General features: G+C 52.2%; 6 protein-coding genes across 6 annotated transcripts; 4 read left to right on the top strand and 2 right to left on the bottom strand.

Moving 5' to 3' along the window:
- Positions 1-692: 692 nt before the first annotated feature.
- BO95DRAFT_355263 (putative mitochondrial ADP,ATP carrier protein (Ant)) lies at positions 693-2,030 on the top strand (the record flags this gene model as incomplete). The annotated part of the gene is made up of 4 exons (XM_025582239.1): positions 693-743; positions 937-958; positions 1,083-1,405; positions 1,467-2,030. 4 exons carry the CDS (start codon positions 693-695, stop codon positions 2,028-2,030), a joined length of 960 nt encoding a protein of 319 aa, XP_025445647.1.
- A 268-nt stretch (positions 2,031-2,298) lies between these two features.
- On the top strand, positions 2,299-3,394 carry BO95DRAFT_27908 (uncharacterized protein). The gene has a single exon (XM_025581632.1). It carries the CDS (start codon positions 2,433-2,435, stop codon positions 3,321-3,323), a length of 891 nt encoding a protein of 296 aa, XP_025445646.1. The 5' UTR covers positions 2,299-2,432; the 3' UTR covers positions 3,324-3,394.
- Positions 3,395-4,345: 951 nt separating this feature from the next.
- On the bottom strand, positions 4,346-5,485 carry BO95DRAFT_355502 (uncharacterized protein; the record flags this gene model as incomplete). Its single annotated transcript, XM_025582254.1, has 1 exon — positions 4,346-5,485. One exon carries the CDS (start codon positions 5,483-5,485, stop codon positions 4,346-4,348), a length of 1,140 nt encoding a protein of 379 aa, XP_025445645.1.
- A 3,372-nt stretch (positions 5,486-8,857) lies between these two features.
- Positions 8,858-11,023, top strand: BO95DRAFT_382766 (CAIB/BAIF family enzyme). The gene is made up of 4 exons (XM_025583403.1): positions 8,858-9,449; positions 9,505-9,803; positions 9,858-10,358; positions 10,416-11,023. Exons 1-4 carry the CDS (start codon positions 9,068-9,070, stop codon positions 10,959-10,961), a joined length of 1,728 nt encoding a protein of 575 aa, XP_025445644.1. The 5' UTR covers positions 8,858-9,067; the 3' UTR covers positions 10,962-11,023.
- Positions 11,024-11,344: 321 nt separating this feature from the next.
- On the top strand, positions 11,345-12,308 carry BO95DRAFT_439852 (uncharacterized protein). Its single transcript, XM_025585818.1, has 3 exons — positions 11,345-11,644; positions 11,776-12,014; positions 12,093-12,308. The coding sequence occupies exons 1-3, from the start codon at positions 11,464-11,466 to the stop codon at positions 12,120-12,122; spliced, it is 450 nt and encodes a 149-aa protein (XP_025445643.1). The 5' UTR covers positions 11,345-11,463; the 3' UTR covers positions 12,123-12,308.
- Positions 12,309-13,222: 914 nt separating this feature from the next.
- BO95DRAFT_407174 (40S ribosomal protein eS19) lies at positions 13,223-14,495 on the bottom strand (the record flags this gene model as incomplete). The annotated part of the gene is made up of 4 exons (XM_025584061.1): positions 14,372-14,495; positions 13,742-13,805; positions 13,590-13,650; positions 13,223-13,511 (listed from the first exon to the last, which is right to left on the bottom strand). The coding sequence occupies exons 1-4, from the start codon at positions 14,399-14,401 to the stop codon at positions 13,223-13,225; spliced, it is 444 nt and encodes a 147-aa protein (XP_025445642.1). The 5' UTR covers positions 14,402-14,495.
- Positions 14,496-14,729: the final 234 nt, after the last annotated feature.

Raw genomic sequence — 14,729 nt, 5'->3', positions numbered from 1 at the left:
ACTATGTCCTGATAATGGACAAGTCTCAATCCAACCGAATAGTTAGTCTTGGATGAAATTAATTGATACTTGTACGAGTACGGAGTATGTAGGGACGATTGCTTCTGCTCCATAAATAACTCAACTGCGAGAGATTTCCCTCTTTTCCCTTCTTCTCATATCAGCGGTCGGGACGGTTACTGGCGCGATCGGGAGATATCGGCTCTGGTTGCCTGGGCCAGCATTAGCGCCGGACCCAGTTTTTTTTTTCACTTTTTCTGAATTTTTTTTTTCTTGGTGGCCGGTAGACCCGCCGCCTCCTTTCCTCCCTCCCTTTTCTCCCTTTTCCCCTACTGTAAGTACAATGGGAAAACTCCCTACTCCGGACCGGCACCCAGATAGCCTTCTCAAAGTGGACTAGTGTGGCCGCTGTTCGCCGCCGCTGCCATTGCTTTGACTGCACATTCAGGCCAGCGAAACAAATTTCCCTTTCTCCCTCCCCCCCCCCCAAAAAGAAAGAGTCCCAAGAGAGTCCTAGCGTCTCCGCTCGCTTCTTCCCGCTTACAAGAGCCCTCCGTTCGCTATTTTTTCTCCCTTCCCTTCCCTTCTTCTTTCTCTTCTTTCCCCCATCCCCCCGTGAAGTGTCCTGTTTGTCTGGCACTATCTCTCTCCTCTCTTTTTTTGTTTAGTTTTCGTTTCTCACAGCCGTAAAAATGGCCAACGGTGACGTTAACCAGGCCGACAAGTCGGTCTTCGGCATGCCCGTAAGTTGCTACCTGTCCCTTCGCTCGACAGTCCACCAGTTTTCCGCATCACGCGCCCTTCGATATCCAACTCGAAATGGCATTGAATGAGCCGAAATGAGCTTGCATTGTGTCGAATGGGTCGGGGTTTCGAAATGCTGGTCGATCTGCTTCATTGTCGATGGAACGCAATGCTAATAAAAATTTTTCACAGGGCTTCGTCGTCGACTTCATGAGTATGTGAAATCCCAGGTCCCATGGATTGATCGCCACCCAATGATCGATCTTTCATCCATTAATCAACGACATCATATTATCGACTGCTATCTATGGATCAATGATACTAACTACTGTCCATAGTGGGTGGTGTTTCCGCTGCTGTCTCCAAGACTGCTGCTGCCCCCATCGAGCGTATCAAGCTCCTCATCCAGAACCAGGATGAGATGCTCCGCGCTGGTCGTCTCGACCGCAAGTACAACGGTATCGCCGACTGCTTCCGTCGTACCGCCGCCGCTGAGGGTGTTGTCTCTCTCTGGAGAGGTAACACTGCCAACGTCATCCGTTACTTCCCTACCCAGGCCCTCAACTTCGCTTTCCGTGACACCTACAAGTCCATGTTCGCCTACAAGAAGGAGCGTGATGGATACGCCAAGTGGATGATGGGTAACCTTGCCTCCGGTGGTGTATGTATTCCCGATCTACACGAGTGTTTTGAAGACTGGCAGTCACTAATCAGACGAACAGGCTGCTGGTGCCACTTCCCTCCTCTTCGTTTACTCTCTGGATTACGCCCGTACCCGTCTCGCCAACGACGCCAAGTCCGCCAAGGGCAACGGTGAGCGTCAGTTCAACGGTCTCGTCGACGTCTACAAGAAGACCCTCGCTTCCGACGGTATTGCCGGTCTCTACCGTGGTTTCGGTCCCTCTGTTGCTGGTATTGTTGTCTACCGTGGTCTGTACTTCGGCATGTACGACTCCATCAAGCCCGTTGTTCTCGTTGGTCCTCTCGAGGGTAACTTCCTTGCTTCTTTCCTTCTCGGCTGGACTGTCACCACTGGTGCTGGTATCGCTTCTTACCCTCTTGACACCGTTCGTCGTCGTATGATGATGACCTCCGGTGAGGCCGTCAAGTACAAGTCCTCCGCCGATGCTTTCCGCCAGATTGTCGCCCGTGAGGGTGTCAAGTCCCTCTTCAAGGGTGCTGGTGCTAACATCCTCCGTGGTGTTGCTGGTGCTGGTGTCCTGTCCATCTACGACCAGGTTCAGCTCCTGCTCTTCGGAAAGAAGTACAAGGGTGGCTCTGGCTAAACGATTTGACTAAAAAGGTCAAATCTGTTTGAGTCGGTGTGAATCCTTCTGGGGAAGGGGTTGGCCAGTCATCCGGTGTAACTACCGGATGCTGGACGATACTGGGGAGGATAGAAATATGCCTCAAGAATGACACGTTTGTCTTGGGCATAAAGAAGTGTGTCATTTCCTCTTGTACCAGTTGTATTTTACTGCCTGCAAAGCTTTTCTTTTTCTTTCCAGTATCTCCTCGTAGTTTGCCTCTGTAAACCTTGTCTGGTAGAATTTTCCGATCCTGGTCACCTGACAATCGTCACGTGCACCCGCCCCATGCAGTGACGTCGTTCATGCCGTACTGGAGCAGGGAGTAGCTCCTTCAACGCCTCGAACTACAACTTCGCAGGGCTAGATCGCATTCACAATATGGACGACAAAACTTCAAACTTACACGGGGATTCCCCTAAGAGAACCTCATCCCGAGGGCCGCAGCCAGAAGAAGTTGTCGTTGACAGCTCATCGCAACCTCCCACCACCGCGGCAGCTACCTCAACTGCACCATCATACTCACCCATCTACGCCACCGCGCAACCCAACGACATACCTTCTTTGCCCGTGCAAACGCCAGCGCCTGCGCCGGCAGCACCTCCATCCTCAACATACACCCCCACACCAACCACCATGAGCGACGCCCCCATCCCAAGCTCGAGCACCACGACCACGACCACCTCTCCCCCACCCCCACAGCCAGGAGCTCCTCCCGTCCCAGCACCTACAACTTCAGCCTCAGCTTCCGCCCTAGGAACCTCCATACCTCCACCCCCCAAAGCAAGCGAGATCCCCAATCCAACCGCCACAGCAGCAGGAGCACAACCACCAGCACAACCACCACAAACAACCGCAGCGCCAGCAATCACAGCAATCACCCCATCAACAACAAACCCCCCACCCCCATCGGCCCTTCAACCACAACAACAAGTCCCATACAGCACCACAACACAACACCAATACAGCCCCCCAAACCCAGCCCCCACGGCTATCCCCAACGCAACAACAACCCCCTACCCCTCCCTCTACCAGCCTCTGACCAGCGCCACAACGACCTCGCGCCCGGCAGCGACGGCGACGGCGACGTCCCAACAACTCCCGCTGCACTACGACCCCGGCGTCTCGGGGCGGGTGGATCTCGACGAGGACGGCGCGGCGGGAAGCAGCATCGTGGCGAACGCCAAGTCGTGGCTCCGCATTGCGGGGACCAAATTGGCCGAGGTGGAGGCGGAGGTGTGGAAGAAGATTAATGATGTGCATGATAAGTGAGCCTCTCCTCTTCTCTTCTGATCAAGAAACAATAGTGGGGGGAGGGGGGTCATGTATCTAGTGGGTGGGGGGAGGGGGTTTGAATATTGAACGTGTCTTGCTGTGTTGGGCCAGGGGGGGGAGTTCTAGGATCTTATCTTTGTTGCTTGTAGTTTGTTTTTGGGTGTTTGGGGTGAGTGGGTGGGTTTTTGTTCGTGTCAACTATCGGAGGTTGTAGGGCTAAAAGTGAGTATCTGGTTGTTGGGGGGTGGTTTTGCTTGCCTGTTGCGGAGGTTGAGAGTTCCAAGGTAGCACTTGGTTCAACCTGTATATGTGATAAGCTGTTCAATATGATTACTGCTTACCTATTGATAACCAATCTATAATAAATCCTCTTAACGTGATGGTGAGCAACAAGTAGTCTATTATCTCAATCCTAACCAGGCAAGAATATACAACAAGCAAAACTTGAAAGATAACCTTGGTCTATGACTAGCATAGGTGTTTGTATTAATGTCTATATATAATATTCACACGGTCTCACAGGCAACCTGTAGACCCCATTTGACTGTTTCCTGAACCCATCAAAAATATGCACAATGTGGAGTGGTGATTATCCCGTGTCATCAAGTATATATGTACTGTAAATGTGTTGAAGGCCCCGGAGGGCTCAATGCAGGAAACGAAGGTGCTGTCAAGATAGCAGCGGAGGTATCATAGTCATAAGTCCATGCCATCACCTGACAGAATGTCAAAGCTGACTGCGCGTCTGTCAGTGTTGAGCTGACGACGTTTGGCATCGTAGCGATGCCGTCAAAAGAAGAAAAACGCCTTCATGTCAATCCCAGATAAGCCAAGCCAACTCCCAATGCAACCCGGGATCGAACCAGTCGACCCGGTGGTGTTCGTGCAGCATGCTGGTGGCTCCAGAGATGAAATTCGAAAGCAAAAATGTATGTACTAAGAAAGGAATGGTCCAGCCTCACAATAGGTCATGCAAAGTTACCCTAGGATGGCCGGTCGTCACTGGCCATCGAGCCACATCACATCGATCCAAGCCGTAACAATGCGGCTGCAGCTGCAGCGCGCTCATCCCCGTCATTCATGGCATTATCAGGTGGATTGAACCCAAGCTGTTGAATAGGAAAATTGTGCGGTGCGGATTTTGCTAAAGATGAGGTTGCCGGCCCTCCTCCACGGAGTTGAGGCGACTTGCCGCTGCCGTAGACAATACCGCCTGAGGCGTTGAGGGATCTTGCACGTAGAGCATCAGCCCCTATCTGCGCCCAATCCTCCTCATCTGTCACATCTTCCTCCCCCCAATCCTCGATTGGCATTTCGTCGTCAGGGGCCTCAGAAGATGAGCAGTACTCGCGATCGTTGCCGTCCAGAGACATCTTGTCAGCTTCCTCTTCCAACATGCTGATACCGGGACGGCCAAACTCCATCTCGGTTGAATAGGAAAACACGGCGGAATCACCCGCTACGCTGGTGCCATAGGGCTGCAGGCTGTCCCTCTTGGTGGTGGGAATCTGCATGCCCCGCTGGGAGAACGTGTCCGAGGGGCTGGAGGGGGGCGACATGTTCATTCGTTGCGAGTCTCTGCGCAACGGTTCACCACGACGCCGTGCATCCCAGCGACCCCAGCCAACCTTCTCGAAGATCACATTGCTTTGAGCGACAGCGCTTTTCTCGTCGAACCCTCGACCCTCCAGTGCGGCCACAACCAGTCTCCGTGCTTTGGCCGGAGGGATACCCGAGAAGCCGGGGACAGAAGAAGTCAGATAACCCATCAGGTGGCGAATCGCCAAGGGTCCATGCTGCAGCATAATCGCCGGAAGATGGTGTTTGGCCAACATTCCAGGGGTTATAGCTCCGGTGCTATCGAGATCATGGGCAGCGAGGGAATTCGCCGTAACATCTCCAAGGTCGACGTCCGAGTCCACATGCGAACAGGCAAGCGGAGAGTAACCCGACTGACCGACATCCTCTCGTCTGAAGCCCTGAGGCGGCAAAGTTGGCGATATAGAGTTGGGCGGTGTGGGCAACAAAGCAGGAGCCCCGGGGCGAGTCGAGTCGCGACTAGCCATAGGAAAGCCGGGACGCGGCTTGGGGATGTCAACCGAGGCGGTCTTACTAGCAAGGGCCATAGCGATGCTGGACGTGGTATTCTGGAAAGCCATGATGGGTGTTTCGAACACAGGGAGAGGAATGCTTCTATTCAACCTGGTGGCTAATTGTTGATCTGTAATCACATGAGTCAGATGAATGATCGACCAACCATAGCTGCGCAAACCAAACAATAGGAACAATAAATGGAGGGAGATGACTAAAGTTCCAGACCCAGTGCAAACCCCCTCCAACAGCCACAGATTCAGGGTCAAGAATGACTGATATAAGTAAAGGGGAAAAAAGTGTGGTTGGTGAAAATCGGTGGCTTGGGGACTTTGACTCACAGTAATCTGTTGACAGCCGATCGTAGAGGTGCAGACGCAACGGTGAGCGGACTTAGTATGCAAGCCAGATGCGATGCGACGCGCTAAGAGGGGCGTAGGGTTGGTTGATAAGGGGAGGAACGCGACGGGTGGGAGACAAGTAGATCCAGGGGAACAATGTTCACACGTTGTTGGCAAGAAACCACGTAGAGTCGATGGGAAAAGTTCCTTGACAATTCAGACAAGAGGAAGAGTTTCGGTCGAAGAAAAGAAAAAATAAAAGGAGGAAGGAAAGAAGGAGGAGGGGAAGGGAAAGGAGGAGGGAACGCAAGGAGTTGGTGGTTGCAGTCCGTCAATAATAATAGTAGGTAGGTAAGAATAGTAAGAATAGCACAATGGAATGTCTTGTCAGCCGGCGCAGCAGCAGCAGCAGCAGCAGCAGCACTGCAAGTCGTGCTAGAAGGAAATGTCCGTTCTATTGCAGATGATACACGGCGGTCAAGTACTCAGGAAGTACCAGTGTTATCGCTTTTGCTCTTCGGGTCATTTGTGCTTCTCAGTTACTTTTTGAAAGGGGGGTTCAAGTGCCAGGGAATGGGAGAAAATGACCAGCCTTAAGAATCCCAGTCCAGAGTGAATGAACTGAGTGTGACCCTCTCTCTTATCGCGGGATTTCCTTGGACAAAGCATCTTTTCTCCTCTTTCTCCCAAACCCCCTCCCCCCGTCATGCCGCCCCATACCGGCGGACCTTTACGGGGTCCATACGAAGTCGAGTAACTAAGGGCTAAGTCCCATGGCTGGGGCGTGGGCTCGAGGATTGGTGGACACCAGTTGGGCCCGCTTGAAATCGCACCGGGAGGATCCGGGGCCACCAGCCCTGGTATCGCTGCCGCTGTTCTCTTACCGTATCGGAGGTATGGGCTGTGTACCTCCAAAGTATCGGCCTTATCAAGGTCCAAGGAAGTCCAAGGTACACCGTTCTCCGGTGCTAGTCGCACAGAGAGGAAGAAGAACGAACTGACTGACGATGATGATCATGAATATCCCACTAGTCAGTCGATCATCAGCTTGCTCCCCCCCGCACTAACTACATTGCACTATGTATTCCTTCAATGTGAATTTACAATTCAAACAGCTTCAGAGTCCCAAGAGACTAATGAGTGGTAGTTAACCCTGCGATACCCGCCCACTAGTTTACCCCTCCTCTACTCCCCCAAAACTCCCAACAATCAACTTGCGATGATGTAAATTGGTCTCCGGTTCGAGCAAACAATTTCCACTTTATTCCACCGATCGACGGACATATCAAGGCTGGTACCTCGTGCCCGTGCGCCCCTCTCCCACCCCCCCGGCGTCTACAATGTAGGTTTGGCTAGAAAACCTGGTGAGGGCAGGAACCCTACCGTACGTACGTACGCCTTGCCTGGTCGAATTCTGGTAGGCGACAATCTGCCATGACGACGGCACGTGGGCATCGGGCACTGTACATGCGCCGTAGGATTCTATGCTGACTGGCTGACTGGCTTGCTTAGCTGCTTGCCTTTCCCCCCTCCATCAGAAGAGAGAAGACGGGTGGGTGATTTGCCATCCATCCTTGTCGTCAATACTGTGTAGTATCGAAGTATTCGAAGGTAGTATTGAGTACTCCGTACCAACCTGAAGAACTTTCCGGTGGTCGAGGGTGGCCTCAAAATTTTGGCACCAGTTTTAGCCTGGATCAACGTGATTCTCAAAGGGAATCTTATTGATCCAAAAAGCCTATCCTAAAAATCTCTCATGGTTGCATTAATTATAACTCGGTTCAGAAAATGCCACTGTGTGCTGACTACACGGTCCATCACTGCGAGCTTAAATGTCAGCAGCTTTTGGGTAGTAAGTCAATGGCTGACAGACCCAAGGTTGGGGGCTGATCCAGCCGCAGGATGTCACAAAGATGGGCTGTCTCCATAGGCCTTCAATCGGCCCTTCGTTGCATTCAATGCATTGCAGCTCTTTGCAACCTGTGGTTTCTATTGAATCGGTTTTGAATAAAGTATAGGACTCGTCCCTTGAATGTACTTGGAGTACGACGCTTACAGAACCTGTCATGTAATGTTAGGTAAAAAAAAAGGTACGGCAATAGATCGGGGGTGGATTTGCATACTACAAGAGGGTAAGACACGTCAATCATCATTCAAACTAGACCGGCCCTCACGCTTAACTGATACATTTTCCGGCTTGAGATATATTTCAATAAGAGATCACCCCACGGCATGCGTCTGTGACATGCTCTTCCCCTTCATACCTACCGTACTGCACAAAGGGGCAGGTCCAATGCTCACCGACAAAGACATGTATGTCTTGCAATGCCTTCTCTTGCAAATAGGTTTTGAAATTTAGTTTAAGACAGGTAGAATGTCTCGAGGGAAATCAATACGTCTCAGGTCGTCTGGAGGTTCCATGTTGGCTGTAGTAGAGTTGTTTCATCGCCATCAGCCTCTCAGTCTACATCTCATTCACCTTTCATGTCATGTGGAGATAAATCTTCTTGAAGCGAGCACTGGTGTGGTAAGAAGGTTGCGCAGGGTAAATATGTTTCATTACGTTCAGAAACAATTGTACTTGAGAAGTTAGTGGCTATTCACAAGGTAGCATTGAAGAATCATTCAATTTATCAAGTATTCAAGTATGAGTATTTGTCGGCCAGCAGCTCAAGCCACAGCACGGCGAAGTTGCTGGTGCCTGATGCTGCCATATAACTCAGGCACCAATCCACAGCTCCCGTGGCGACGTCATCTGACCGGACCGTAATCCGCTTCCGATCTTATCGGCCTCACTTCCGAAAACGCACTTCTCCAACTCATTCCCACCCTTCGGAAATCAATCCGCCTCTCTCCCCTGCGGGGTTAGAGTCCCCCTCTCCCGATGCTATTACCCAAGGACCAGAGAGAACGTTTTGCCTGTCGTCGTACAATCTTCAGCAGGCATAATGGGCTCTGCCGTTGAATTTGTGCTTGCCGATCGGTCGTCCAGACGTGCATCCACCCGACGGGACAATCCCTCGGAATGGACCCGGGCGACTGAACCCACCGTAACCGTCAAAAAGTAGAAGGGCTGCTTGCTTTCTCCTCAATCCAGAAACTCCTTTGCCGAAACGTCGCTTTTTCTGGCGGGCCTTGATCTACATATATCTGGGTCCGTTTCCCCCTCCCCGGATAGACCGCGTGGGTTTCCTTTTTGCTTTCCCTCATACTGACTTGCGGAAGTACTTGCCGTCTGCAGGAAGCGCGACTCCAACGATATCGGTCTGGATTTCAAGAAGGTTAGTCTTATAATCATATAACGAGAGTATGGCGGCCAATTCGGAGAGCGGCGTCCAATACTCGCCTGTCCGCGAGGCGGGTCGCATTTTCAACCATCTCTGCGACCAAGCCGAATGTCTCAGCTTGCCTGCGGAAGTAGCGGAGCGCAGGGATGCTGTGTCATTCACGTCCACCCATGACCAGATATATTACCCGATCCCGTTCAAAGAGACTGAGACCTTGGCTGCGTTGAAAGGTGTGGAGGGAGCAGTGGCAGGCGCAATTGCTGATTTGCGGTATGGACTATCAAATCAAGCGCGGAATGTCAAGGTGAGCCTCGAGCGGGCCACCGCTTTTGGTTGCCAGGCGTACATGGCCAAGGTGGATGGATTGTCCAAGTTGGATCCGGAAGTGAAGAAGAAGCTGAAAGGTGGGCATATTCTTCCTCCCTGAGGCGTCAGTGTTTGTGTGGCTGATTGTCCTAGACACGGACTTGCTCGCAGCCCAGTCGAACGGCTACCGTCGGATGTCGGCGAATCTGTACAAGACCAAGAACAAGGACGAATACTTCCACATTCATGGCTCACTAGAGGCTACCACGACGCTGAACATGATTGGATTGGAGGGTCAACGGCCGGATCTGACCGATTATGAGGAGATCATCAAGGTCATCGAGAGCCATGTGCAGAAATACTCCGCGGCGGAGTTAGAGGAGATGAACAAGGAGAGAAGACAGGCCGGTGTGACGGCAATCAAATACGAGGACTTTATCCAAACTCCCCATGTACGGATTCTCGGTCCTTTAAAGAGGACATTCACGCTGACATATATCGATTAGGGCAAACTCAACGTCCAGGAACCGGCTTGGAAGGTGACCCGTTTGAGCGGCGACCTGCCTCCCACACCATTCCCTGCTAGTCGCAGCGGCAGCAAGAGGATCCTCGAAGGGGTTAAGGTTCTGGAGCTGTGCCGTATCATTGCTGGGCCTACGGTGGCACGTATCTTGTCGGAGTATGGTGCCGACGTTTTGAAGATCACCAGCCCTAAGCTGTCTGATGTTCCCTTCTTCCAGGTGGACGGCAACATGGGCAAGCATGCTGCTGACTTGGATCTCAAGTCTGAGGACGGTCGGCGTCAATTCGAAGAGCTTTTGGCTGACGCCGATGTTCTCGTGGACGGATACCGCCCAGGGGCTCTCGAGAAGCTAGGGTACGGACCGGATGCACTTGCCGCACTGGCTGAGAAGCGCGGCAAGGGTATTGTGGTTGTGAATGAGAACTGCTTTGGATACGAGGGTGAATGGGCTGGCCGCCCAGGCTGGCAACAGATTGCCGACTGCGTAAGTCGCCTTGTTCATTGTCTCGCGTCTCACAACCACAGCTGACTTGCTTTACAGGTGAGTGGTATTGCATGGGCACAGGGTGAATTCATGGGTCACTCGGCCCCAATGGTTCCCCCGTTCCCCATCTCCGACTACGGCACCGGATGTATGGGAGCAATTGCAGCATTGACGGGTCTCTACCACCGCGCGAAGCAGGGCGGCTCCTACCACGGCAAAGCTTCGTTGATGCATTATGATCTGCTGCTCTTTGCCGTTGGCAAGTACTCGGACGCCATCCAAGAGCAAATGCGCGCGGCGCAGCCCCCCGAGTTCTTCAAGCTGCGGCACTGCGACAGCGTGGATCGAATCTCTTCGACCGTGCTGAAGATCATGCAGGCCCGATTCCCCCACCTCTACGCGGCTCCTGAACAAGCGGGAGAGGAAGCCCTCACTGAGATCTGGTACTCCAAGGCCTATGGAGGGGACATTGAGATTGTGCGGCCCATCACGGAAATCGATGGTGTGGAGAACAGTTTCATCCGAGCCAGCCGGCCTAATGGCACGGACCGGGCGAGTTGGGAGGATTTCGAGCAGCAAGAGGAGGATTTTCGGAAGGTTTAGGTTTGACGCTTGGTAGAAGTCTTTGTACATATTCGGAGAAGTAGCAGCATGCACATCCTGATTTATTTTCCGGCAATCCGTCGTAGTATATTTGCTTGTGTGAGGTAGCAGCAGCGAATCTCATGTTAAGCCTACCATAGCAAGCACATCGCGCAATGATCGTAAACAAAGCCCTCGAATACCGCAATGAATCAGTCCCAAGTCAATCTGAACACGGCAACTGGACAAATTACCCGCGGACAATTCCAACAGTATGAACTTGTTCAATCCGCACAAACCGTCGGATGCACCCTTCTCCCATCGGATAGCAATCCCCCCCCCCCTTCATCGGCCCGATCACTTTTTCTACATGACTACAAAGTAACCTGACATCATCTCCACCACGGTGTATGTACCCCAAAACTAAATATCGAAATCGAATCTATAACTTCAAACATATGCACAAAACCCAACCTCCTCATCACATTAGCCAGCTCCCCCATAAAGAAACCCATCCAACACAATGACCTACCAAATCGCCTCGCACGCGACCCTCTCCCCCCCGCGCGCCGCGGCGATGATCTCCTTCCTGGAATCCTTCTACCGCACCAGCGACACCGAATCCGCCCACGACCAATACGTCCAGAACTTCACGGAAGATGCCACGTTGATCATGGGGCCGAAGACGGCCAAGGGACGTGACGGTAACCCTGCCCCTGTCCCTAACATTCATCCTACCCCAAGTCTCCCCTCCCCTCCTGCCTCTCAAGAACCTAATTCAGACACTCAAACAAACACCAACCCCACCGCTGGCTAACACATCCCCGGGAAAAAGAAATCCGTACCCTCCGCCACGGCCTCTGGACGCACGTCGCCTCGCGCAAACACACCCCGGAGCGGGTGTACTTCGGCGGGGAGGGCGAGCTCATGCTCTACGGGACGGTCAAGTACGTTCTGCGGAATGATCCGGGGAATGAGGTCGAGGTGCCGTGGGCGGGGAGGGTGGTTTTTGGTGGTGGTGGTGAGGACACCGCGGAGGGGGAATTGAGGATGCGGTTTTATCAGGTTTATTTGGTGGGTTTTTTTTCTTTTCTGTTTTTTTTTTTTTCTCTGATGGATTTGGGTTCGGGACTAACTGGCTTTTGATTGTAGGATCCTAGTGCGCAGTCCGGGAGGAAGTAGAGGGATTGATTATACTGTTTGCCCTGGTTGGATTGGGTGAATGGATTCTTTTCGGGTCCTTGGGGCTGGGGGCTTTGGGGCTTTGGCTTTGGTGTGAAGAGGAATGGAAGACGGGTTTGGGAAGTGGGAAACTATAGAATGGATGTTAAGAAGAGTTGGGGTTTCGATATTGGGTTTGGTTCGGTTCAAATCAATTGATTCACTGGTCAATTCGTTGGATAGTCTGTTTTGATAGGGGCGTAAGTAAGGGGAGGAAGGTGTGTACTGTAGATTCATGCATGCAGGGAAGCGAGGCAGCAACGGCGGAAAGAACAAGAGCGTAGTGTACGAGAGGCACTTGTTGCTAACTTACAGTCTGCAAGAAGCCAGCCCGCTAAACAGGGTTGCGCCTCCGGACCACCACCACTCGACGGAGTCCAGACTTGGTGGTCTCTGCATGGCTCGAGCGCAGACGCATTGACTATAATTAACCCAGCCTGCCAACTTCATACTGCGATACCATCCATCGAGACTATGGCATCTGGGCTGGGCCGACGGAAATTCTCCCCAGACGAATATGTACTACAACTTAATTGCATACAATGATCCCATGGTGATGCTATCCCCCCAGGATAACAGGGTCAAGTCAAAAGAAAGGGAAAGGAATTCGTTCACTTGCCAATGCCCGGCATGAACAACTGAAATTCGAGGGGGAGATATATGTCAAAAAAATAAAAACCATCATTCAAAGTTCATCCTCTCTCTAGTTCCCATTGTTGTCTTGGCCATCTTCGAGTACCCTGCCCACACGCTGAGATCATCTTCCATCCGAAAATAGATTTCCCATGAAAAAAAGTTGGCCTGCCTCGCACCCTTTAACCGTCTGCCACACACACGAAGTTATACATGAAGTCGACTTGTAGGGTGAGAAAGGATTGTTGAACCCAAATCCGCCTCTTCCCTCCCCCTGAGTTTCCCACTTTCCTTTTTTACTCCTCTCAAACCCACGTCGAAGGATGAAAAAGGCGAAGAAGAGAAAAAGAAGTTAGAAGAAGAAAAAGGACGAGGGTTAACATCAGGACTTTTTCATTATTTTAAAATCGAAATCCGGCGGGACTAATTTACTCGTCGTCCTCCTCCTCGTCAACGGTGGTCTTGGCGATACGGTCAAGATCACGCTGGCCGCTCTGGGTGATGCGGCGGCCACCCTTCTCCTCATCGGTCTCGAGGACACCGATCTTCTCGAGGGACTGGAGGATCTTGCGGTCGACGGAGCCGGAGGCATCGACGTGGTGGTTGGGGCGGGAACCGCGGTTCTTGACGGAACCGTGGACCTTGCGGAGGCGGCCAACACCGACGGTCTTGCGCATGTAGATGTGACGGGCGACGGCAGCAGCGCGGACGTAGTACCTATAGAGTAGAAAACGGAGACTCGGTCAGATCTTTGCCCGGATACGAACGAGTTGTCAGAGGTGAAGAATGTCGTACCAGTCGGCATCCTGGGGAGGGAGCTCGTTGGAGGCGGAGGTCTTGACAGTGTCAACCCATCCTAATGGCGAAAACAGATTAGTTCTCTGATCCAAGTCGTTTGCTTCCTCGCGAGATTGCGAAAGTTATCGGTGGTGTGGTATAGAACGAACCAGGAATGGGGAGCTTTCCCTGACGCTTCAAGAACGCAGAGTAGGCAGCGATGAACTTCTGCGCCTGTGTGGTCAAAGACTCGTTAGCCGACCCGTTCTTATCGGTCTTCTCAAACATCACTCATTGCAGTGAAGCCTGTCGTGGTTCGTGCGGCATTTCAGGCAGATATGGCATGGCATAGGCACACTTGGGAGAAGAGATGAAGTCTTTCGCGGGGTGATTGATCGCTCAGCTCAAATCGCAAAACCGTTTTTGCTTGTGAAAATTCATATATTGCGGAGAGACATATGGCTGCAAGATATTGATTTCTCGTCCGATCGCGGGGGTTCGTTCCATTTACATATCCCTGGCTTTTTTCGTGGACTATCCTGCGTTGTTTTCCGTAGAAGACACCCGCGTTGTCCGAAGTACCGCCGATTCGTTTTGATTCCATGCTCCCTTGTTTGTCTTGTCGCATATTGTCTTGTTGTAGTGATCGCTCCGTGCGTCGAATTGTGCTGCCCGCTTGTGTGCAATATGCCTCTCTCTTTCGTCTGTGCCCGTGCCATGCCATATCATGCTATCCATGCCCCCCGACCGACGCCTCGCCGTAATCATCATGATCATCATATCAAAAGGAAGCGACTTACGTCGACATCGCGAACGGTGACACCACCCATTTTTGCGACTTGTGGACCTCGAACGGGGAAATCGAAGAGGGAGCTGAAGAGAGGGACGAGGTGGGAGGATGGGTCGTCGTTGTCGTCGTTGAGGAGTCGGCAGGTTTCAAGCCTCGAAATTTCGGATTCGCACACAACATTCGCGCTCGTAGTGCCTCTCGGTTGGCTGTGGGCGCTTCGCTTAGCCTTTTCGGGATTAGCCGTACCCTAAGGGGTGGGTGCCTGAGGCCGACATATCAAACTGATTGCTACCCGCATCTTCAGGCAGGACAATGTTCATGCCTGATTTACTTCCCGCATCCTTCGTACCTTACAATTAGCCGAACGA

The sequence above is a fragment of the Aspergillus brunneoviolaceus genome (assembly GCF_003184695.1).
Source record: "Aspergillus brunneoviolaceus CBS 621.78 unplaced genomic scaffold BO95scaffold_11, whole genome shotgun sequence".
NCBI classification, from domain to species: domain Eukaryota; kingdom Fungi; phylum Ascomycota; class Eurotiomycetes; order Eurotiales; family Aspergillaceae; genus Aspergillus; species Aspergillus brunneoviolaceus.
The sequence above is the reverse complement of the archived record's forward strand: the minus strand, read 5'-3'. Positions and strand labels throughout refer to the sequence as shown.